This window comes from Symphalangus syndactylus, chromosome X (assembly GCF_028878055.3).
Source record: "Symphalangus syndactylus isolate Jambi chromosome X, NHGRI_mSymSyn1-v2.1_pri, whole genome shotgun sequence".
Classification (NCBI taxonomy): domain Eukaryota; kingdom Metazoa; phylum Chordata; class Mammalia; order Primates; family Hylobatidae; genus Symphalangus; species Symphalangus syndactylus.
Window position 1 is genome coordinate 32,905,318 of NC_072447.2, and position 24,129 is coordinate 32,929,446.

The window sequence follows — 24,129 nt, forward strand, 5'->3', positions numbered from 1 at the left end:
GATTCAACAATTGTCAAACAATTGTGATGGAATTTTTAAAGCCAAAAAAAACAAATGACAAGGGTTGATTCTTGGTTATTGTTATTGCTGTATTGGTTATTCATGGAGGAGGTGAATATGAAACAATGTTCTTTTTTCTTTTTATTTTTTGCTGAGACCAGCTCAGTAGGGGAGACCCTAACCCAGTGGCGCTAGAGGAATTAAAGATACACACACAGAAATATAGAGGTGTGAAGTGGGAAATCAGGGGTCTCACAGCCTTCAGAGCTGAGAGCCCCGAACAGACCACATATTTACTAACAGCAAACCAGTCATTAGCATTGTTTCTATAGATATTAAATTAACTAAAAGTATCCCTTATGGGAAACAAAGGGATGGGCCAAATTAAAGGAATAGGTTGGGCTAGTTAACTGCAGCAGGAGCATGACCTTAAGGCACAGATCGCTCATGCTACTGTTTGTGGCTTAAGAATGCCTTTAAGCGGTTTTCCGCCCTGGGCGGGCCAGATGTTCCTTGCCTTCATTCCCGTAAACCCACAACCTTCCAGTGTGGGCGTTATGGCCATCATGAACACGTCACAGTGCTGCAGAGATTTTGTTTGTGGCTAGTTTTGGGGCCAGTTTATGGCTAGATTTTAGGGGGCCTGCTCCCAACAATTTTTTTTGAGACAGGGTCTCTGTCACCCAGGCTGGAGTGCAGTGGAGTGATCATGGCTCACTGCAGCCTCAACCTCCCAGGCTCAAGCGATCCTCCCATCTCAGCCTCCCTAGTAGCTGAGACTATAGGCATGCACCATCATGCCTGGCTAATTTTTGTATTTTTTGTAGAGATGAGGTTTCACCATGTTGCCCAGGCTGGGCTTGAACTCCTGGCCTCAAGCAGTCCTCCCACCTCAGCCACCCAAAGTGCTGGGATCACAGGCATGAGCCACCATGCCAGGCCTGAAACAATTTTCAAGGAAGAATGAGAAGTAGTCTTTGGGATACCTTGGGTTAATATTTCTGACAAATAAGTTGGAATCTAGAAAGATATACTCTCACTCGTAAGTTACAGCGAAATCTGGTTTGTTGTTCCAAGATGATTGATATTCTGTGGAGTGATCCTAGAGGCAAAAATGGCTGTTTTCCAAATACGGGCCGAGGAGGGGGCTGCTATTTTGGACCAGATGTTACTTCCAAGATTCTTAATAAATACCAGTTGAAGATGCTCATCAGGTCTCATGAATGTAAGCCCGAAGGGTATGAAATCTGTCATGATGGGAAGGTAAGCTAAAATTGTTGGTGACATTCCCATAAACATCCTTCCCCTAAGCACAGTCTTTTCTTCACAGAGTATGTCTGGCCTAGAAGCCCATGAGAAGATGTCTTCTCTAGTACCAAACGGAAACCAGAGAAGGCGAGCTTCATCTAGGTTGTTTGAAGGGGCCTCACTGTCCCTTATCCTAAAAGATATTTGGTTTATTTCCCTGATCTTCCCTAATCCCAGAAACAAAAATTCTTTTTTTTTTTTTTTTGAGACAGAGTCTCGCTCTGTCACCCAGGTTGAAGTGCAGTGGTGTGATCTCAGCTCACTGCAACCTCCGCCTCCTGGGTTCAAGTGATTCTCGTGCCTCAGCCACCCAAGTAGCTGGGATTACAGGTGTGTGCCCCCACACCCAGCTAATTTTTGTATTTTTAGTAGAGACAGGGTTTCACCATGTTAGCCAGACTGGTCTCGAACTCCTGACCTCAGGTGATCCACCTGCCTCAGCTTCCCAAAGTGCTGGGATTACAGTCGTGAGCCACCGCGCCCGGCCCCAGAAACAGAAATTCTGATACATGGCACTAAGTAGACACACAGAAAGGCTTGGTTCTTTACTGCTTGTAAGGCAACTGTCCCATACAGTGGGGTTGAGAATGTCCTTTTCCTCACAGAGCGCATAAAAGGCAGCAGTGAATCCAGTTTGCTCTTGCACTTTTTACATGTTCCCTATGCAGGGCCCAAAACACAAAACACACTTCCCTTCAGCTCCCTGAGTAGGTGACCTCCAGCAAGTTGCTCACTGTAGTCAGTTTAGCTGCAGCCACTAAAACGGAGTGTGTTGTGTTCCTTCAGTGGTGTCTGATCAAAGGCTAAAAGAGGTGAGGACTGAGGAGCTGGTTTCTTGTCCCAAGTTGATCTGGGATGCACTGTTTTCTTTCTTTTTTTTCTTTTTTTGAGACAGAGTCTCGCTCTGTTGTCCAGGCTGGAGTGCAGTGGTACGATCTCGGCTCACTGCAACCTCCGCCTCCCGAGTTCAAGCGATTCTCTTGCCTCATGCTCCCGAGAAGCTGGGATTACAGGCGCCCGCCACTACGTCCAGCTAATTTTTGAAGTTTTAGTAGAGACAAGGTTTCATGATGGCCAGGCTGGTCTCAAACTCCTGGCCTCAGGTGATCCACCTGCCTCAGCCTCCCGAAGTGCTGGGATTATAGGCATTAGCCACTGCGCCTGGCCTGGAATGCACCTTTTTCTATAGTGAACGGCAATAAATAAAAATGGATACCAAGTTGTGTGGCATTTCCCTCTGTGTCAGCACTTTGTTTTTCTGACCTTTATTAATTCATTTTCAGCTCATGCTAACATTGCAAGATGAGTAAGGCAAGTATTGTTTAGGGTTTCTTTATAGTAAGAAAATAGAAAAATAGAAAACAGCAGTGGCTTGTCTGAAGTGACATGCTCATCAGGACAGAATGGGGCCTAAGCCAGGTTCCCTGTCACCCACAAATATTGTCCTCCTGGCCGGGCGTGGTGGCTCACGCCTGTAATCCCAGCACTTTGGGAGGCCAAGGCAGGTGGATCACGAGGTCAAGAGATAGAGACAATCCTGGCCAACATGGTAAAACCCTGTCTCTACTAAAAATACAAAAATTAGCTGGGCATGGTGGCACACACGGGAGGCTGAGGCAGGAGAATTCCTGGAACCCAGGGGGTGGAGGTTGCAGTGAGCTGAGATCGTGCCATTGCATTCCAGCATGGTGAGAGAGCGAGACTCCATCTTAAAGACAAAAAAAAAAAAAAATTGTCCTCCCATATTCTACCACAGCCCAAGGCTAGTTCCTTCACAAGACAGTGGTCGTGGTCCCTTATTCTAGCCACTGCACCTCTGCCCTTAAAGCACTGACTTTCTGGGGCCCTGAACCCTCTCACTCGGCTCCAAGCAGAAGAAAAAAACTGAAGTACCAGACAAATTTTGTTCTGAATGCTCAACTATTACAAGGCAAGAAAATAGGGGATTTATCCCCTTGGAAAAAGAATTTGCAAAATCAAACATTAAAGAGGATTCTGAGATTTGGCACTAAAATTGTACCCAGGATTGCAGGGCCATGCGCTGAGGACATTGGCTGAGTGGGCAGGAGTTAGTGCTCCTGGGGACACTGGGTAGTAGCCTTGTTTTCCTCCGATGCAGTCATAGAAATCACATCAGACTTTGATGATTTGCAGGGTTTATGAACTTTCTTTGATTTTTGCTTTTTAAGAATTGAGCTATTTCTGACCTTATTGAATGACCTTTTGAGAACTAATTTTACGTGAACCTGACCCTCTTTTTCTTTAACCAGGTTGTGACTATATTTTCTGCTTCTAATTATTATGAAGAAGGCAGCAATCGAGGAGCTTACATCAAACTATGTTCTGGTACAACTCCTCGATTTTTCCAGTATCAAGTAACTAAAGCAACGTGCTTTCAGCCTCTTCGCCAAAGGTGTGTATACTATACCGAGAATGCTGAACACTGGTATCACGGACCCATTAGAACCAGTCCCACGTGACTAAGAGCAGCCACGTGAGTGAAGAGAGTCATTTATAGCTTACTCATTAGTATCAACAAAATGGAAATAGTTCCAGACACCAAGTGGTGAATGCACCCATATTTGAAACCAAAAGGAGCAATTTTAAATTCATACATCTTTTTAGATGGATAAAGCAGTCAGCCCTCAGAAACATAACTGAATGTAAAGGAAAGAAGATCCCCATACCCACTCAGTCCCCTAACCTACAACCTTCTCTGACCCACAAACAGCCCTATCTGGTGTTGCCCCTTTCTCTTCTCTATCCAGAAGTGTATGTGACAAATAGTTGAGTGTCTTTCTCCATGTGATGGCATTTGTAGCTTATACTCATTTTCTCCCTTTAACATTATCTTTTTGGCCGGGCGCAGTGGCTCATGCCTGTAATTCCAGCACTTTGGGAGGCTGAGGCGGGTGGATCACAAGGTCAGGAGATCGAGACCATCCTGGCTAACATGGTGAAACTCCGTCTCTACTAAAAATACAAAAAATTAGCCGGGCGTGGTGGCGGGCGCCTGTAGTCCCAGCTACTCGGGAGGCTGAGGCAGGAGAATGACGTGGACCCAGGAGGCGGAGCTTGCAGTGAGCCGAGATTGCGCCACTGCACTCCAGCCTGGGCTACAGAGCGAGACGCCATCTCAAAAAAAAAAAAAAAAATTATCTTTTTAAGGTTTTTTTTGTTTGTTTGTTTTTTGTTTGTTTGTTTGTTGTTTTTTTGAGATGGAGTCTTGCTCTGTGGCCCAGGCTGGAGTGCAGTGGCGCAATCTCGGCTCACTGCAAGCTCCGCCTCCCGGGTCCACACCATTCTCCTGCTTCAGCCTCCTGAGTAGCTGGGATTACAAGGGCCCGCCACAACACCTGGCTAATATTTTGTATTTTTGGTAGAGACAGGGTTTCACCATGTTGGCCAGGCTGGTCTTGAACTCCTGACCTCATGTGATCTGCCTGCGTTGGCCTCCCAAAGTACTGGGACTACAGGTGTGAGCCACTGCACCAGGTATAAGATTTTTTACATTATAGAACTAACATGGTTGTTGTTAACAACTGAAAAAAAGCAAAGAAGAATAAAGAAAATGTTAACAGCTTCTCTCCCTTCTCGATTATCCTTTTCCCCCAGAGGTAACTAAAACTAGCAGTTTAGAATGGCCCCTTCCACCCTCTTCTTGCTCTTACAAAAATAGACAAGCATTTATTCAGTCATTGAATTAAAAAAAACCTTTGAGTACCTACCATGTGTCAGATACTGTTCTAGGCATACATAATACAAGATAGGCTGAAGTCCCCTCATCAAACACATATCTCAGTGTGAAGAGAAAGATGATAAACAATGTACATACTTTTTTTTTTTTTTTTAAAGAAGGAGTCTTGCTGTGTTGCCCAGGCTGGAGTACAGTGGCACGATCTTGGCTCACTGCAACCTCCACCTCCTGGGTTCAAGTGATTCTCCTGTCTCAGCCTCCCGAGTAGCTGGGACTATGGGCATGCCCCACCACGCTGGGCTAATTTTTGTATTTTTAGTAGAGACGGGGTTTCACCTTGTTGGCTAAGCTGGTATTGAACTCCTGACCTCAAGTGATTTGCCTCCCTCGGCCTCCCAAAATGCTGAGATTACAGGTGTGAGCCACCACGCCCAGCCTGTACATACATTTTTTTTTTTTTTTTTTTTGAGATGGAGTCTTGCTCTGTTGCCGGGCTGGAGTGCAGTGGCGTGATCTCAGCTCACTGCAACCTCTGCCTCTTGGGTTCAAGCAATTCTGCCTCAGCCTCCCAAGTAGCTGGGACTACAGGTGCACGCCACCACACCCAGCTAATTTTTGGTTTTTTGGTAGAGATGAGGTTTCACCATGTTGGCTAGGATGGTCTCAATCTCTCGACCTTGTGATCCACCTGCCTCAGCCTCCCAAAGTGCTGGGATTACAGTAGTGAGTCACCACGCCCGGCCTTACATATATATATTTTTTAAGAAAGATAGAATCACACTGCACACTGTATTCTGCAACTGAATTTTTCCCCGAAAAATTTTATCGTGAACATCACCCCAAGTTAGTAAAGATAGACCTAACTCATTCTTTTTAGTACATACATATTATTCTGTAGCATACATGTACCATAACAGTTATGGAGCAACTAAATCTTATTCAATTGATAGACATCCAGATTGGTTCCAGGATTCTGCATTTAAAAACAATGCTATAACTAGCATTCCTATATATAAGGAACTCATACGACTCAACAGCAAAAAAAAAAAAAAACGAGTAATCCAATTTAAAAAATAGGCAAAGGACCTGAATAGATATTTTCCCAAAGACATACAGATGGCCAACAGGTGTACGAAAAGATGCTCAACGTCACTAATTATCAGGGAAATGCAAAGCACAACCACAATGAGATAGATACCATCTCTCACCAGTTAGAATGGCTGTTATCAAAAAGACAAAACTTAAGTGTTGACCAGGGTGTGTAGAAAAGGGAACGCTTGTACTCTGTTGATAGGAATATGGATTAGTACAGCCATTATAGAAAACGGTATAGAAGTTCCTCAAAACATTAAAAATAGAAGTACCATATGATCCAGCGATCCCACTACTGGGTATATATCCAAAGGAAATGAAATCAGTATCTTGAAGAGATATTTGCATTCCCATGCTCAGTGTGGCATTATTCACAATAGTCAAGATATGGTAACAACCCAAGTGTCTATCAAGACAGAAAAAGAAAATGTGACTGATATACGTATGTGGATTTATATATTATATATGTATATAGATATATCACTATCTATCTATCTATCTATCTATCTATCTATCTATCTATCTATCTAGTAATTCCTTGATATTTGTAGGGAATTGGTTCCAGGAGCCCTCTCGGATACCCAAATCCCTGCATGCTCAAGTCCCTCATATAAAATAGCATGGTATTTGCATAAAACCTATGCACATCCTTCCATATACTTTAAGTCATCTCTAAATTACTTATAATACCAAATGCACTGTAAATACTATGTCAATAGTTGTTATACTGTATTGTTTAGGGAATAATGACAAGAAAAAGTCTGTACATGTTAAGTACAGGCACAACCATCTGTTTTAAAAAAAATAAATTCGGCCAAGCTCAGTGGCTCACGCTTGTAGTCCCAGCACTTTGGGAGGCCGAGGCAGGAGGATCATTTGAGCCCAGGAGTTCGTGACTAGCTGGGCAACATGGTGAAACCCCATCTCTACATAAAATACAAAAATTAGCTGGACGTGATGGCGCACACCTGTAATCCCAGCTACTCTGGAGGCTGAGGCAGGAGAATCACTTGAGCCTGGGAGGTCAAGGCTGCAGTGGGCCAAGATCGCACCACTGCACTCCAGGTTGGGCAATAAAGTGAGACCCTGTCTCAAAAAAAAAAAAAAATCCACTGAAGGGAAACCCATGCATACAGAGGGCTGATTGTACATATACAATGGAATATTATTCCAACATAAAAAAGAAATCCTGACATGACAACATGGATAAACCTGGAGGGCATTTTGCTAAGTGAAATAAGTCAGACAAATACTGTATGACATCACTTATATGTGGAATCTAAAAAAGCTGAACTCATAGAAACAGAGAGTAGTATGGTGGTTGCCAGGGGCTGAGAGGTGGAGGATATCTGGAGATACAGGTATATCAAATCATCACATTGTATACCTTAAATATATACAATTTTATTTGTCAGTTATAAATATGTTATAATTATAGTTTTATGTCAATAAAGCTGGAAAAAATCCTCTGTGTGTGTGTGTGTGTGGACATATATCCGTAAGTTTTAGTGGCTTTTTTAATGTAAGATTTTACAATGTGGAATTTATGGAATTTATATGTTTAAAATTGTAATAGCTACTTCAAAAGGGTTGTAACTGGACAATCTGAAAAACAACATACCATATTTATTTATAATTTCATTATAATTTTTGGATTTTTACCTTTGTTTAGAAAATTTCTCTTTCTCTCTGTCTCTCTCTGCACACACACACATACACACAAATTCTCAAATTTAACAGCTACGTTGAGATGTAATTTACATACCACAAATTTTACCCATTTACAATTCAATGACAGTATGTTTACAGAGTTTTGCAACTATCACCATTATCTAACTTTTGAACATTTTTGCCATCTTAAAAAGAAAACTCATAACCATTGAGCAGTCATTTCTCAGTCACCTCCTCCCATCACAGCCCTAGGCAACCACTAATCTATTTTCTGTCTCTATGGATTTGCCTATTCTGGGCATTTCATATAAATGAGATCACACAATATGTGGTCTTTTGTGGCTGGCTTCTTTCACTCAGCGCAATGTTTTTGAGGTCATTCATGTTGTATTCTATATCAATACTTCAATCCTTCTTATGGGTGAATAATATTCCATTGTATGGATAGACCACACTTTGTTTGTCCGTTCATGAGTTGATAGATATTTAGGGTGTTTCCACTTGTTGGCTATTATAAACAATGGTGTTATGAACATTCATGGGCAAGTTTTTGTGTGTACGTTTCATTTCTCTTGAGTAAATACTTGGTAATGGAATTGCTGGGTTATATGGTAACTCTATGTTTAACATTTTGAGGAACTCGAAAACTTTTTTCCCAAGAGGCTAAACAGTTTACCATTTCCACCATCAGTGTGTGAGGATTCCAAGTTTTCTACATCATTGCCAACTCTTGTTATGATCTCTTTTTATTTATTTATTTTTTTGAGACAGAGTTTCACTCTTGTTGCCCCAGGCTGGAGTGTAGTGGCACAGTCTTGGCTCACTGCAACCTCCACCTCCTGGGTTAAAGTGATTCTCCTGCCTCAGCCTCCCAAGTAGCTGGGACTACAGGCGTGCGCCACCATGCCCAGCTAATTTGCGTATGTTTAGTAGAGACAGGGTTTCTCCATGTTGGCCAGGCTGGTCTCCAACTCCTGACCTCAGGTGATTTGCCCGCCTTGGCCTCCCAAAGTGCTGGGATTACAGGTGTGAGCCACTGCGCCCAGCTTGAGCTCTCTTTTTTCTTATTGTTCTCTTAGTGGTGTGAGATAGAATCTCATTGTAGTGTTGCGTTGTATTTCCCTAACGACTAATGATGTTGAGCATCTTTCCATGTGCTTATTGCACATTTGTACATCTTTAGAAATATTTCAGGTTCATTTTCTATTTTTAATTATCACTCTTTATTTTTGCATTGCAAGAGTTCTTTATTCTATATACACATCACTTATTCAGTATATATATATATTTTTTGAGACAGGGTCTCACTTTGTTGCCCAGGCAAAGGCGATCATGGCTCACTGCAGCCTTGGCCTGCGGGGCTCAATTGATCCTCCTGCCTCAGCCCCTGAAGTAGCTGGGGCTACAGGCACAAGCCAGCACACTTGGCTAATTTTTGTATTTTTGATGAGACGGGATTTCACCATGTTTCCCAGGCTGATCTTGAACTCCTGGGCTCAAGAGATCCACCTGCTTCAGCTTCCCAAAGTCCTGGGATTACAGGTGTGAGCCACCACGACTGGCCACTTGTTCAATATTTGATTTGCAAACATTCTCTCCCATTCTGTGGGATGTCTTATGCCTTTCTCTGTGGTATTATTTGTAGTGCAAACATTTTTCATTTTGATGAAATCCAATTTCAATTTATGTGCTTTTTTGGTGTTGTATCCAAGAAGGCATTGCCTAGCTCAGAGTCATAAGGATTCATTCCTGTGTTCTCGTCTAAGAGTTTTATAGGTTTAGCTCCTACATTTAGGTTTCTGATCCATTTTGAGTTAATTTTTTATGTATGGTGTGAAGGAAGGGTTCAGCTTTATTCTTTTACATGTGGATATCCAGTTGTCCCAGAACCATGACTCAAAGACTGTTCTTTCCTTCTTGGCACTCTTGTCAAAAATCAGTTGACCATAATATAAGGGTTTGTTTCTGGCCTTTAAATTGTATTCTATTTGTCTGTGTCTATGTCTATCCTAATTCTAGTACCACACTGTCCTAATTATTGTAACTTTACAAACTTACTACAGTTTTAAAACTGGTAAATATGAGTTGAACTTTGCACTTCTTTTTAAAGATTGTTTTGGCTATTTTGGATCCATTGCATTTTCATGTAAATTTCAGAATCAGCTTGTCAATTTGCAGAAATACCAGCTGAGAATTTGATAGGGATTATGTTGAGTCTGTAGATCAATTTGAAGGCTATTATCATCTTAACAATATTAAGTTGTCCAATCCATGAACGTGAAATATTGTTCTATTTAAATCTTCTTTAATTTCCTCCAATAATATTTTGAACTTTTCAGTGTACAAGTCTATGACTTATTTTGCTAAATTTATTTCTAAATATTTTATTCCTTTTGCTGCTATAGTAAATGGAATTGTTTTTCTTTTCTTTCCTTTTCTCTTTTTTTGAAGACAGGGTCTCACTCAGTCACCGAGGCTGGAGTGCAGTGATGTGATCATAGCTCACTGCACCCTCAAATTCCTGGGCCTTACATTAAAATTAGCGTGCACCACCACACCCGGCTAATTTTTTCAATTTTCTGTAGAGACAGGGTCGCACTATGTTGCCTAGGCTGGGTCTCGAACTCCTGGGCTCAAGTGATCCTCCAGTCTCGGCTTCCCAAAGTGCTGGGATTACAGATGTGAGCCACTGCACCTGGCCTGTTTTCTTAATTATATTTTTAGATTCTTGATTTCTAGTGTATAGAAATACAATTGATTGGCCGGGCGTGGTGGCTCATGCCTGTAATCCTAGCACTTTGAGAGGCTGAGGCGGGTGGATCACCAGGTCAGATCAAGACCACCCTGGCCAATATGGTGAAACCCTGTCTCTACTAAAAATACAAAAATTAGCTGGGCGTGGTGGCACACGCCTGTAGTCCCAGCTACTCAGGAGGCTGAGGCAGAAGAATGGCTTGAACCCGGGAGGCGGAGGTTGCGGTGAGCCGAGATCAAACCACTGCACTCCAGCCTGGGCCACAGAGCAAGACTCCGTCTCAAAAAAAATTGATTTTTGGATATTGATCTTGTACAATCTTGATTAACTTGTATGTTAGTTTTAATTTTTTTCTAGTAGAGTCCTTGACATTTTCTATATCCTAGATCATATCTGTTAATGGAGACAGTTTTACTTCTTTTCCAATCTGGATCCCTTGTATTTATTTTTCTTGTATAATCATCTTGGTTTTATTTTTCTTGTATAATCATCCTGGCTAAAACTTCCAGTACAGTGTTGAATAAAACTGGTGACGGCAGATATACTTGTCTTATTTCTGATCTTAAGGGAATGCATTCACTCTTTGATAATTAAGTATGATGTTAGCTGTGTATTTTTGTAGATGCCTCTCATCAAGTGGAAGAAGTTCCTTTCTATGCCTAGTTTGGTTAGTGTTTTTATCATGAAAGAGTGTTGAATTTCATCAGATAAATTTTTCTGCATGCATTGAGATGATCATGTGATTTTTGTGATTTTTTAAAATTTCAACTTTTATTTTCGATTCAAGGAGTACATGTGCAGATTTGTTACATGGTTATATTGTGTGATGCTGAGGTTTGATGTATGAGTGATTTCGTCACCCAGGTAGTGAGCATAATACCCGATACTTAGTTGTTCAGCCCTTGCCCTCCTCTCTGCCTCCCCCTCTAGTAGTTCCCAGTGTCTATTTTTCCCATCTTCATGTCCATGTGTACCCAATGTTGAGCTCCCACTTAAAAGTGAGAACATATGGTATTTGGTTTTCTGTTCCTATGTTGATTCACTTAGGATAATGGCTTCCAGCTGCATCCATGTTGCTGCAAAGGAAATGATTTTGGTTTTTTTATGGCTGTGTAGTATTTCATGGTGTATATGTATTGCATGTTTGTTATCCAATCCACCATTGATGGACACCTAGGTTGATTCCGTGTTTTTGCTATTGGGAATAGTTCTATGATGAACTTACGAGTGCATGTGTTTTTGGTACAATGATTTATTTTCCTTTGGGTATATACCTAGTAATGGGATTGCTGGGTCCAAATGGGAGTTCCATTTTTAGCTCTTTGAGAAATCTCCAAACTGCTTTCTACAGTGACTGAACTAGTTTGCATTTACACGAACGGTGTATAATCATTCTGTTTTCTCTGCAGTCTTGCCAATATTTATTATTTTTTGACTTCTGAATAATAGCCATTCTGACTGGTGTGAGATGATATCTCATTGTGGTTTTGATTTGCATTTCTCTGATGTTCAGTGATGTTGAGCATTTTTTCATGTTGGTTGGCCGCTTATACGTCTGTTTTTTTTTTGTTTGTTTGTTTGTTTTTTTAAGATGGAGTTTCGCTCTTGTTGCCCAGGCTGGAGTGCAATGGTGCGATCTTGGTTCTGCAACCTCCACCTCCCGGGTTTAGGCAATTCTCCTGTCTCAGCCTCCCAAGTAGCCGGGATTACAGGCGCATGCCACCACACCTGGCTAATTTTTGTATTTTTAGTAGAGATGGGGTTTCATCATATTGGTCAGGCTGGTCTCGAACTCCTGACCTTGTCATCCACCCGCCTCAGCCTCCCAAAGTGCTGGGATTACAGGCGTGAGCCACCATGCCCTGCCATATGTCTTGTTTTGAGAAGTGTTTGTTCATATCCTTTGCCCACTTTTTAATGGGGCTATTTGTTTTTTGCTTGTTGAATAGTTTAAGTTCCTTATAAATTCTGGATATTAGACCTTTGTTGCATAGTTTGTGAAGATTTCCTCCCAATCTTTAGGTTGCCTGCTTACTCTGTTGATATTTTCTTTTGCTGTGCAGAAGTTCTTTAGTTTAATTAGTTCTCATTTGTCAATGTTTGTTTTTGTTACAATTGCTTTTGAGAACTTAGTCATAAATTATTTGCTAAGGCTGATGTCCATAAGGGTATTTCCTAGGTTTTCTTCTAGGATTTTTATAGTTTGAGGTCTGACATTTATTAATAAGTCTAATCCATCTTGAGTTAATTTTTGCATATGGTGATAGGTAGAGGTCCAGTTTCATTCTTCTGCATATGAATAGCCAGTTATCCCAGTGTCATTTATTGAATAGGGAGTCCTTTCCCCATTGTTTATTTGTCCTGTGTTAATATGGTATATTACATTGGTTGATTTCAGCTATTAGACAAAGCTTGCATTCCTAGAATAAATCCCACTTACCCATGGTGTATAATCCTTTTTATATGTTTCTGGATGCCATTTGCTAGTATTTTGTTTAGGATTTTGTATCTATATTCATAAGAGATACTGGTCTGTAGTTTTCTTGTGATCTTTATCTGGTTTTTGTATCAAGGTAATACTAGCTTCTAAGTGGGCAGTATTCCCACCTCTTCTTTTTGGAAGAGTTTGTGAGTGATTGGTATGAATTCTTCCTTAAATGTTTCATAGAATTCACCAGCGAAGCCATCTGGCTCTGGGCTTGTCTTTGTGAATCATTTGATTAGTTAGTCTTTTTACTTGTTACAGGCATGTTCAGTTTTTTAATTTCTTCCTAGTCAGTTTTGATCGTTTGTGTCATTCTAGCAATTTGTCCTTTTCATCTATGTTATCTAATTTGTTGGTCTACAATTGTTCTTAGTATTTCTTTATAATCTTTCTTACTTTTGTAAGGTCAGTAGTGATGTCCCCTCTCACTCTTGATTTTAGAAATTTGAGTCTTTTTTCTTTTTTTTCTTGGACATTCTAAAGGTTTGACAATTTAATTGATCTTTTCAAAGAACCAATTTTTAGTTTTGTTAATTTTTCTTTATTATCTTTCCATTCTCTATTTCATTTCTTACTGCTCTATTCTTTATTATTTCCTTTTATCTGCTTATGTTGGGTTCAGTTTACTCTTTTTTCCAATTTTTTATTTTACTTATTTTATTTTTTTTGAGATGGAGTTTTGCTCTTGTTGCCCAGGCTGGAGTGCAATGGCGTGATCTCAGCTCACTGCAACCTCTGCCTCCCAGGTTCAAGTGATTCTCCTGCCTCAGCCTCCCAAGTAGCTGGGATTACAGGCATGAGCCACCACATCCAGCCTTTTTCCAATCTTTTAAAGTGGAAGATTATGTTATTGATTCGAGATCTTTTTTCTTTTTTAATATAGGCATCTATAGCTATAAATTTTTATCTAAGCACTACTTCATATGTTTTGGTATGTTGTATTTTCATTTTCACTCATCTTAAAGTATTTTCTGACTTCTCCTGTGATTTCTTCTTTGACCTATTGGTTAAGATTTTGTTGTTTAATTTTCTCATATTTATGACTTGCCCAAATTTCTTCTGTTGTTAATTTTTAATTTATTTATTTTCCCCAATTACTTTCTGTTATTAATTTACTTCTTTCAATAAATCTTAAATTTTCTTCAAAGTAAAGTTACTTTGATCTTAATCCTTTTAAATCTATTAAGGCTTATATTATGGCCTAGCATCGAGTCTATTGTGGAGAATGTTCCACATGTACTATAGAAGAATATAATTCTCTTGTTGTTGGGTGGAGTGTTTTATACATATCTGTGAGGTCTAGTTGGTTTGAGTGCTGTTCAAGTCTTCTATGTCCATGTTGATTTTCCACCTAGTTGTTTCATCCATTACTGAAAGTCGACTATTGAAGTCTCAGTATTATTGTTGAATTGTCTATGTCTCCCTTCAGTTCTGTCCGTTTTTGCTTCATGTAGTTTTGAGCTCTGTTGTTAGGTTCTCATGTGTTTATAACTGTTTCATCTTCTTGATGGACTGTTTTATCACTATAAAATACCCCTCTTTGTCTCTGGTAACAATTTTTGTCTTAAAGTCCATTTTTTCTGCTATTGGTATGCCACTCCAGCTCTCATGCTTGCCGTTTGCATGGAATTTCCTTTTTGTCTTTTTCCTTTTAAACTCTTTGTATCTTTGAAACTAAAGTGTGTCTCCTATTGACAACATATAGTTAGATCTTGTTTTGTTGTTTTTATCCAGTTTCACAATCTCTGCCTTTTGATTATTTAATCCATTCTCATATGATGTTATTATTGATACACCTGGATTTACATCTATCATTTTGCCATATATGTGTGTGTGTGTGTACACGCACAAAAAATATGAAGAGGAACAAAATAGTCATTATATGTATGTGTGTGACTATTTTGTTCCTCTGTTCCTCCTTTATTTGAAAATTTATTTTTGTAAATGGTCTGAGATAGAGGTTGAAATCTAGGTTGTTAGCTAACTATCCTAGCACTCTTTTTAAAAATTGTCCTTTTCTACTCAATTGCAATACCTCTGTATTATATATATTATTCCCATACACAGTTTGATATATTTATGAATTTTTTTTTTTTTGAGACAGAGTCTGGCTCTGTTGCCCAGGCTGGAGTGCAATGGTGCAATCTCAGCTCACTGCAACCTCTGCCTCCTGGGTTCAAGCAATTCTCCTGCCTCAGCCTCCCAAGTAGCTGGGACTACAGGCACGCGCCACCATGCCCAGCTAATTTTTGTATTTTTAATAGAGACGGGGTTTCACAATTTTGGCCAGGATGGTTTCGATCTCTTGCCTTTGTCATCCACCCACCTCAGCCTCCCAAAGTGCTGGGATTACAGGCGTGAGCCACAGCACCCGGCCTTTGTTTATGAAATTACTATTATGTCCTACTCATGTATCAGTCTTCTCTTGTGTCAATATCTGTTGTTTTATCTCAATGATTTAATGATAAATTTCAATATCTGATATAGTAAGTTCCTCTTTATTTTCCTTCTTTTCAAATGATTGTTCATGTAAGTTTTGACATTCAAAAGAAAATACTATTTGTAATCCTTTTAAAACTTCACGAAATGCATGTGTGCATGCACACACACATACACATACATATACATATGCATACATTTACCATCTAGTAGTGATATGTGAGAATCTAGGCAATTCATTTAAAGTAAAAATTCATAAATAGTAATATTGCACAACAAAATGAAACACAACAGGATGATTTATGTTAGTTTTACCTAATTATTGTTTTCTTTACAGAGTGCATACTATGGAAAACAGTGCCATCAAGATATTAAAAGAGAGAGTGATTTCACGAAAAAGTGACCTTACTCGTGCTTTCCAACTTCAAGACCACAGAAAATCAGGTAACAAATTTGTATAACATTTACCATTTCTTAACACACCAAGTTACATACAGATCACTTTTCATTTTCTTTGCTTCCTTAGGATTTCAGTTCTCCATTTTTACTAAGAAGGAAGAATAGAGATAAAAATAAAATATAATCCATTATTTGCTCAAAAAAGGCATATTTCTCCCTTTTAGCAAGCTATTTTCAACTTGGAAAACTAACAACAACCCTGAATTAAACTTTTTTTTTTTTTTTTTTGAGACAGAGTCTTGTTCTATTGCCCTGGTTGGAGTGCAGTGGCGCGATCTCAGCTCACTGCAACCTCCGCCTCCTGGGTTCAAGCGATTCTCCTGCCTCAGCCTCCTAAGTAGCTAGGATTATAGGCGTGCACCACCACACCCAGCTAATTTTTGTGTTTTTAGTAGAGATGTGGTTTCACCATGTTGTTCAGGCTGGTCTGAAATTCCTGACCTCATGATCCGCCCACCTTGGCCTTCCAAAGTGCTAGGATTACAGGTGTGAGCCACCGGGCCCTAAACCTCTATTCTGATAGTATGCTAGACTAGACATTCTGGAGGGCCTTCTTGTTAACAAACAGCTAGATTTTGTAGGATGTAGAATGTTAATGCATTTACCAGCCTCACAGTAACGTGAATCTTCCAGCTGCATCTTCACTTTCCGTGAAAGATGATTTGAAACCACATGTGGGAGCATAGAGCAACAAGAAAGCACAAAAGGCTAGATTGTCCTGGGGCCCAATGCTGATATTGGTATAGCAATCAATTCTGAGACTAAATTATAATATAGTAGAAAGATGGAAAAGCTGAATTTGAGACTTCCATCATCATGCTTGGACCCTCAAAGTGGCTAAAGTTGTCCTAAGTCTGTAATGCTCCCTGACTCCTGGCAAGCAAATGCAAATTTGTCTTTGAGGGAAGCATCCCTAATTTTGGCCACTCGCGTATCCAGAGATTAAGATCAACTCACATGAGCTCACAATCAAAAATTACCAAACAAACAAGGATACAAACTACCATGAGTGAGAGTCAGCAGAAACAACAGTTATTTCCCCAAGGACATCAAATATTGGAATTATCAAATAAATATGTTCAAAGGAAATATGGAACCAGAAACATGCATTTGGGAATGATTTGAAGAAAAACCAAAGAGATAGAAAATATGCTTGTTAAAAAAAGAAAAAGCATAATGGATGGGTTAAACGGAAGATTAGATGCTACTCAAGAAAGAATTAGTTCAGGAGTTATAAACAGGCCAGGCGCAGTGGCTCATGCCTGTAATCCCAGCACTTTGGGAGATTGAGGTGGGCGGATCACCTGAGGTCAGGAGTTTGAAACCAGCCTGGCCAAAATGGTGAAACCCCACCTCTACTATAAAATACAAAAAAAAAAAAAAAAAAAAAATTAGCCGGCCATGGTGGCAGGTGCCTGTAATCCCAGTTACTTGGGAGGCTGAGACAGGAGAATTGCTTGAACCCAGGAGGCGGAGGTTGCAGTGACCCGAGACCGCACCATTGCACTCCAGCCTGGGTGACAAGAGTGAAACTCTGTCTCAAACAACCAAGAGTTATGAACAGTAAAATGAGAAGTTGAACATACACCTACTCAGGGTACTGGGAGGAGAGAATAGAATGTAAGAGACCATATATTTGACATGGTAATGGCTGAGACATTTCCAGAATTGATAAAAGACTCAAATTCATAAAGAGGAACAGTGATTCTCAAGTAGAATGAAGTTAAATCCACACCTACACACATTTGTTGTGAAACTCCAGAGCACCAGTAGCAAAGAAAAAATCTTTAAAAAGCAGGCAGAGAGAAAACACATATTGCTACAAAGAGATAACAATTAGACTGATAGATTTCTCAACAGTTGCAAAATTAGACCATAGAATCATATATTCAAAACACTGGAAATTAAATTTAGAAAAACATATACCATGAAAACACTAACAAAAACAAAGCGAAGACAGCTTTATTAGTATCAGGCAAAGTAGACTCTAAGGAAGTATATATTACTAGAAATAAAAAAGGACATTTCATAATGATAAAAATTATGCCAATTGAATCCATTCTAAATGTGTATGTACTTATTCATATAGCTTCAAAACTATTCAAAACAAAAACTGACAGAATAAAAAGTAGAAGTAGAGAAATCTACCACGATAGAGGGAGGTTTTAATCCTCCTCTCTCAGGAACTAAAAGAACAAACAGATAAAAGATTAGCAGACTTTTTTTTTTTGAGACGGAGTCTCGCTCTGTCTCCCATGCTGGAGTGCAGTGGCGTGATCTCGGCTCACTGCAACCTCCGCCTCCCGAGTTCAAGCGATTCTCCTGCCTCAGACTCCTGAGTAGCTGGGACTACAGGCGTGTGCCACCATGCCCAGCTAATTTTTTGTATTTTTGGTAGAGATGGGGTTTCACCGTGTTAGCCAGAATGGTGTTGATCTCCTGACCTCGTGATCCACCCGCCTTGGCCTCCCAAAGTGCTGGGATTACAGGCGTGAGCCACCGTGCCCGGCCAGCAAACTTTTTTCTTAAAAGACTACATAGAACTCTGTACCCAGATTTCAGAATGCATATTCTTATCAAGCACAAATGGACCATTTACAAAAAGTGACCGCACACTGGAACATAAAGTGAATCTCAATAGGTTTTGAAGTATTGGAAACATTACAGAATAAATTCTCTGACATATACAACTCAGTAACATAAGATAGTAATAAAATCACCCTTTGGCTTGGAAATGAGAAATATACTTAGAAATAATCCTTGGCTCGGGCCGGGCGTGGTGGCTCACGCCTGTAATCCCAGCACTTTGGGAGGCCGAGGAGGGTGGATCACAAGGTCAGGAGATCGAGACCATCCTGGCTAACATGGTGAAATCCTGTCTCTACTAAAAGTACAAAAAAATTAGCCAGGTGTGATGGCGGGCACCTGTAGTCCCAGCTACTCGGGAGGCTGCGGCAGGAGAATGGCATGAACCCGGGAGGCAGAGCTTGCAGTGAGCCGAGATTGCGCCACTGCACTCCAGACTGGGAGAGAGAGCGAGACTCCGTCTCAAAAAAAAAAAAAAAAGAAATAATCCTTGGCTCAAAGAGAATCACAATGGAAATTAGAATGCTGAAACAGAATGACAATGAAAATACAATGTATTAGAATTTATGGGATGCAAATTAGAGAGGCATTGATGATAACCTTAAATGTAAAAGTTGAAGTTATGATTAACAAAGTAAAAAAAAAATTAGTTTTTGTTTTGTTTTGTTTTGAGATGGAGTCTCCCTCTGTCACCCAGGCTGGAGTGCAGTGGCACGATCTTGGCTCATTGCAACCTCTGCCTCCCAGGTTCAAGCAATTCTTCTGCTTCAGCCTCCCCGAGTAGCTGGGGAAGCACATGCCACCACGCCCAGCTAATTATTTTTGTATTTTGCATTTTTGTATTTTTAGTAGAGACAAGGTTTCATCATGTTGGCCAGGCTGGTCTCCAACTCTTGGCCTTAGGTGATCCACCTGCCTTGGACTCCCAAAGTGCTGGGATTACAGGCATGAGCCACTGTGCCTGGCCAAAAAATGGTTCTTTGAGGAAACTGTTGAAGTTGATGAAACCATGGTGAGAGAGAGAAATAAAAAAAAACAACAAATAACCAGTGCAAGTGTAGGGAGGAGCTGTTGTCTAAGGCTGAGAGAGAGGACCCAAGGAAGGAAAAACTTGGAAGGGACCCCTACTCCCAATCAAGAGATGAGATCAAGCCCTCATTGGTGAGGATGTGGCTATGGTCCGCTGGATAGGGCAGAAGTTCACTGAGGTGCCTCAAGTTAGAGCTGGGTCTAGATCAAGCCCTCATTGGTAAGGATGTGGCTATGGTCCGCTGGATAGGGCAGAAGTTCACTGAGGTGCCTCACGTTACAGTTGGGTCTCCAGCTGGTGGGCCAGGACTAGAGAGGATGGAGCCACCCACTGAGGTGCCAGCAAGACCCTCTTTGGGCTGTGCACCACCGCATCTCCCACACACTAATGGCGAGGAAGCCATGGGCTGTGGTGTCAGTGAAATTTACTAGAAGGTGGGTGCCACTACATTTTCCACACATGCTAACCATGCTGTGCTGTAGAAACAAGAAGCAAGGCACACCAGAACCAGAAAGAAAAGCTTTTTCTTTTGCTATTCTTTGCAGTGTTCTTCCTGCACTGTCTACTAACAGAGCCTAACGTTATATGAGCTGCCAAAGAGGAAATGATGACAGGGTCCAGCTCTAGTATCACAAAACATGGAAAAAAGAAAAAAGACTAGTTTTGGAGCCAAGTGGGAATAAATTGATAGCTGGGGTAGCCAGCAATTAGCTTTTAGATAACAAAAATCTTAAAAGATACCATTCACAATAGATAATCAAGTACTGTGGGAGAAACCTAATGCATGAGGTATGAGATTTCTTTTTTTTTTTTTTTTGAGATGGAGTCTTGCTCTGTCGCCCAGGCTAGAGTGCAGTGGCACGATCTTGGTTCACTGCAAGCTCCGCCTCCTGGGTCCACGCCATTCTCCTGCCTCAGCCTCCCGAGTAGCTGGGACTACAGGTGCCCGCCACCATGCCCGGCTAAGTTTTTGTATTTTTAGTAGAGACGGGGGAGGTATGAGATTTCTAAGATATTATTAAGATAAATCAAAGGGGACTGAAGTAAATGGGTGGGTATTACTGTATTCAAGAACTATAAGGGTTGAAGTTGTCAAGATACAAATTCCTCCCAAATTGAGCTATAGTTTCAATGCAATCTCAGTCAAAATCCCAAGGTGGGGATTTTTCAGTAGATCTTGAGAATCTGTATCTAAAAGTCATGTGGAATTACAAAAGGCCCCAAATAGCCAAGATGTTCCTGAAGAAAAAGAATAAGGTGGGAAGACTTTCCCTATTATATATCAAGATTATAAAAGTACAGTAATTAGAATGGTATGCAATTGGCACCAGAATACCCATATAGACAATGGAAGCAAGTAGAGAATCCTGAAACAGATTCATGCATATATAGACACTTGAAGGTCCCACTGCTGAGCAGTGGGCAAAGGAGTCTTTTTCAATAAACGATGCTGGGCCAAATGGATATCCATATAAAAATAGAAACAGCCTATATGTAATAAAGATATTTGTGTTTTGAAAAATTACATATATTAGGAGGAAAAGAATATTAGTTGTGAAATGACAGGTGAATAATACATCTTTTATTCTTTGTATTCTTTTGTGTTTTCAAATCTTCTATAATAAGCAAACCTAGGCCACACATGGTGGCTCACACCTGTAATCCCAGCACTTTGGGAGGCCAAGGTGGGCAGATCACTTGAGGTCAGGAGTCCAAGACCAGCCTGGCCAACATGGTGAAACTCCATCTTTACTAAAAGTACAAAAAATTAGCCGGGTATGGTGGCGTGCACCTGTAATCCCAGCTACTCGGGAGGCTGAGGCAGGAGAATCACTTGAACCCAGGAGGCGGAGGTTGCAGTGAGCTGAGATGGCACCACTGCACTCCAGCCTGGGTGACAAGAGCCAGACTCCTTCTCAAAAAAATAAATAAATAAGCATACCTTACTTTGTTAATCAAAAAAAGGAAAAAAAAATCTAACACCTAAAGTCTGATTTCTTACAGGTGACAGGAAGGACACGCTCTGTGGAACACTGAAGATATCCTTGAGTTATTTCTCCTTCAGGGCTGCAGGGCCCGGGAGAATAAATTATGAGGGAGAGCAGCTGGCCCCATGCTGCCCTGGCTCTCCCAAGGAGGTTGCATTCTTCAAAATCATATTTTAACAAATCATTTGGGCTTTGTTATTGTTGTTGTTAGGAAAACTTTCTGTGAGCCAGTGGGCTTTTTGCATGGAGAACATTTTGGGGCTGAACTTACCATGGAGATCCCTGAGTTCGAATCTGGTAAACATAGACCAAAATGGAAACGTTGAATACATGTCCAGCTTCCAGAATATCCACATTGAAAAACCTGTACAAGAGGCAAGTGAAACATAGCCCCAGCTAAAACCTGGCCAGGGTGAAACATAACTTAGTCCTTTGAAAAGCTGGGAGTGGCCGGGCATGGTGGCTCACGCCTGTAATCCCAGCACTTTCGGAGGCCAAGGTGGGCAGATCCCGAGGTCAGGAGTTCGAGACCAGCCTGACCAACATGGTGAAACCCTATCTCTACTAAAAATACAAAAATCAGCCAGGTGTGGTGGTGCCCACCTGTAATCCCAGCTACTCAAGAGGCTGAGGCAGGAGAATTGCTTGAACCCAGGAGGCGGAGGTTGCAGTGAGCCAGGATCGCACCACTGCACTCCAGCCTGGGTGACAGAGCGAGACTCCATCTCACAAAAAGAAAAGCTGGGAGTGGGATAATCTAATAGATGGAGTGGCAGTCTTAGGAAAAGCCGAAGGGGAATCTCCCAGGTACACTGTGGTCTGTTCAGCAAATTTGTGTGTTCCCAGGATAAGCAAAAAGAAAAAAAGAAGAAAAAGCTTCCACAAACAAGTCCACATCAAATACTGGATTTTTTTTTTTAAGTGCTGTCTAGCAGAAGGGGAGATATGACATCCATGCTTTGTTTGTTTTTTGAGGTGGAGTCTCGCTCTGTTGCCCAGGCTGGAGTGCAGTGGTGCAATCTCGGCTCACTGCAACCTCTGCCTGCCACGCTCAAGTGACTCTCCTGCCTCAGCTTCCCAAGTAGCTGAGATTACAGGCGCCTGCTACCATACCCAGCTAATTTTTATATTTTTAGTGGAGATGGGGTTTCACTATGTTGACCAGGCTGGTCTTGAACTCTTGACCTCAAGTGATCTGCCCACCTCGGCCTCCCAAAGTGCTGGGATTACAGGCATGAGCCCCTGTGCCTGGCCTGACATCCATGCTTTTATACAACATACCATTTCGAATACTTAATGTATTGCTTGTTAAGCCTGAGCGTACAGACTTGCTGACATGACCCAGAATATGTCTGAAAGAATTTTGAAATGTAGAATCTTTTCTTAGAATGTGAATATCAGGGAGATTTATCAGATCCCCATACTTATTAGTTAACAATTCATCAGCAGTTAAATATGACACTGAGCTGAAAGGGAGCTGGTTGGAGCTAGGACTTGGGTGATCATTTGCAGCGAAGATGAGACGTTAAGAGCAGAGAGAAGGGAAGTAAAGGTAGGTTAGAGACTAAAATATCCCCAGGAAGGAGGCTTTTGACTTCACTTCAGAGACAGTTTACCATGGTGACTAAGATCACAGGCCTTGGCTTCAGGCAGCCGAGATTTAAATCCCACTCACCAGCTCTGTGACCCTTGGCAAAGTTCCTTTATCTCCCTGTTTTCAAATTTGTAAAATGGACATAATAATAGTTCTGTTCTTGTTCCTTCTTGTTGTAGAGGACCGAATGAAATAATCCACATAAAGTTCTCTGTAAATGGTGGCTGTGTTAGTTACTGCTGCCTTATTCATTTTGGCCCTGTCCCCTGAGGATCACAGACTGAATGAAGAGGGTGGGGCTTCCAAGGGAAGGCTGGCCTTCTCAGATTTCTGTCTAAATCACATAATTTAAATTGTTGATGATGTTTTCTGTTTGTTACATTTGCTAAAAGCGATCTGTGTCATGAATTCAATATGTTCTAACACTTAGAAAATCTTTATTTTAGGCTCATTCTACTCTAGTTGAAACTCTGTACAGATACCGATCTGACCTGGAAATCATATTTAATGCCATTGACACTGATCACTCAGGTAAATAAATGAACTTTGATGAGTTCATTTAAAAAGCATATTTGTGTGTGTGTGTGTGTATGTTGAAGATACAAAGTGAGTACAGTTTGATTGAGCCCTATAATTAATATGGTTTGACACCTTCATTGGTAAGATGGAGGCTTGCTTATGCATACTGTTAAATGAAAATTGTAGGAGCCCATTGTTTTGGACTAAGCTCCTTCACCAGGCCCCAACAGACTAGACTAAAAGTCAAAATGGGGTAGCAGTAGTAGAAAGCAAAGGCTAATCTGGTTCTCTGAAATCAGAACTCTGATTTTATCTATTTCATTTTTCATTTAACATGATGAAACTTGAGGGGAAAAACAAACTCATTTAATATTATTGTTATTTTAGTTTGGCTACAGGCTCTGTATTCAAGACCATAGAGTCCTACAGCACAAATGAAAAGATGATTTACTATCCATTTCAATATCTTATTTACTCATGGCCATAAAAATCATTCCTAGAAATCT

General features: G+C 40.8%; 1 protein-coding gene across 18 annotated transcripts in view; it reads left to right on the forward strand.

Moving 5' to 3' along the window:
- PPEF1 (protein phosphatase with EF-hand domain 1) overlaps window positions 1-24,129 on the forward strand; it is a 151,589-nt gene that overhangs the window by 125,919 nt on the left and 1,541 nt on the right. For all 18 annotated transcript variants that reach the window (XM_063635001.1, XM_063634996.1, XM_063634995.1 and 15 more), the window contains 5 exons: window positions 1,078-1,263; window positions 3,579-3,721; window positions 15,785-15,891; window positions 21,722-21,885; window positions 23,551-23,635. In XM_063635001.1, the coding sequence (XP_063491071.1) occupies window positions 1,078-1,263; window positions 3,579-3,721; window positions 15,785-15,891; window positions 21,722-21,885; window positions 23,551-23,635 (685 nt within the window). The remainder of the gene's footprint in view (window positions 1-1,077; window positions 1,264-3,578; window positions 3,722-15,784; window positions 15,892-21,721; window positions 21,886-23,550; window positions 23,636-24,129) is intronic.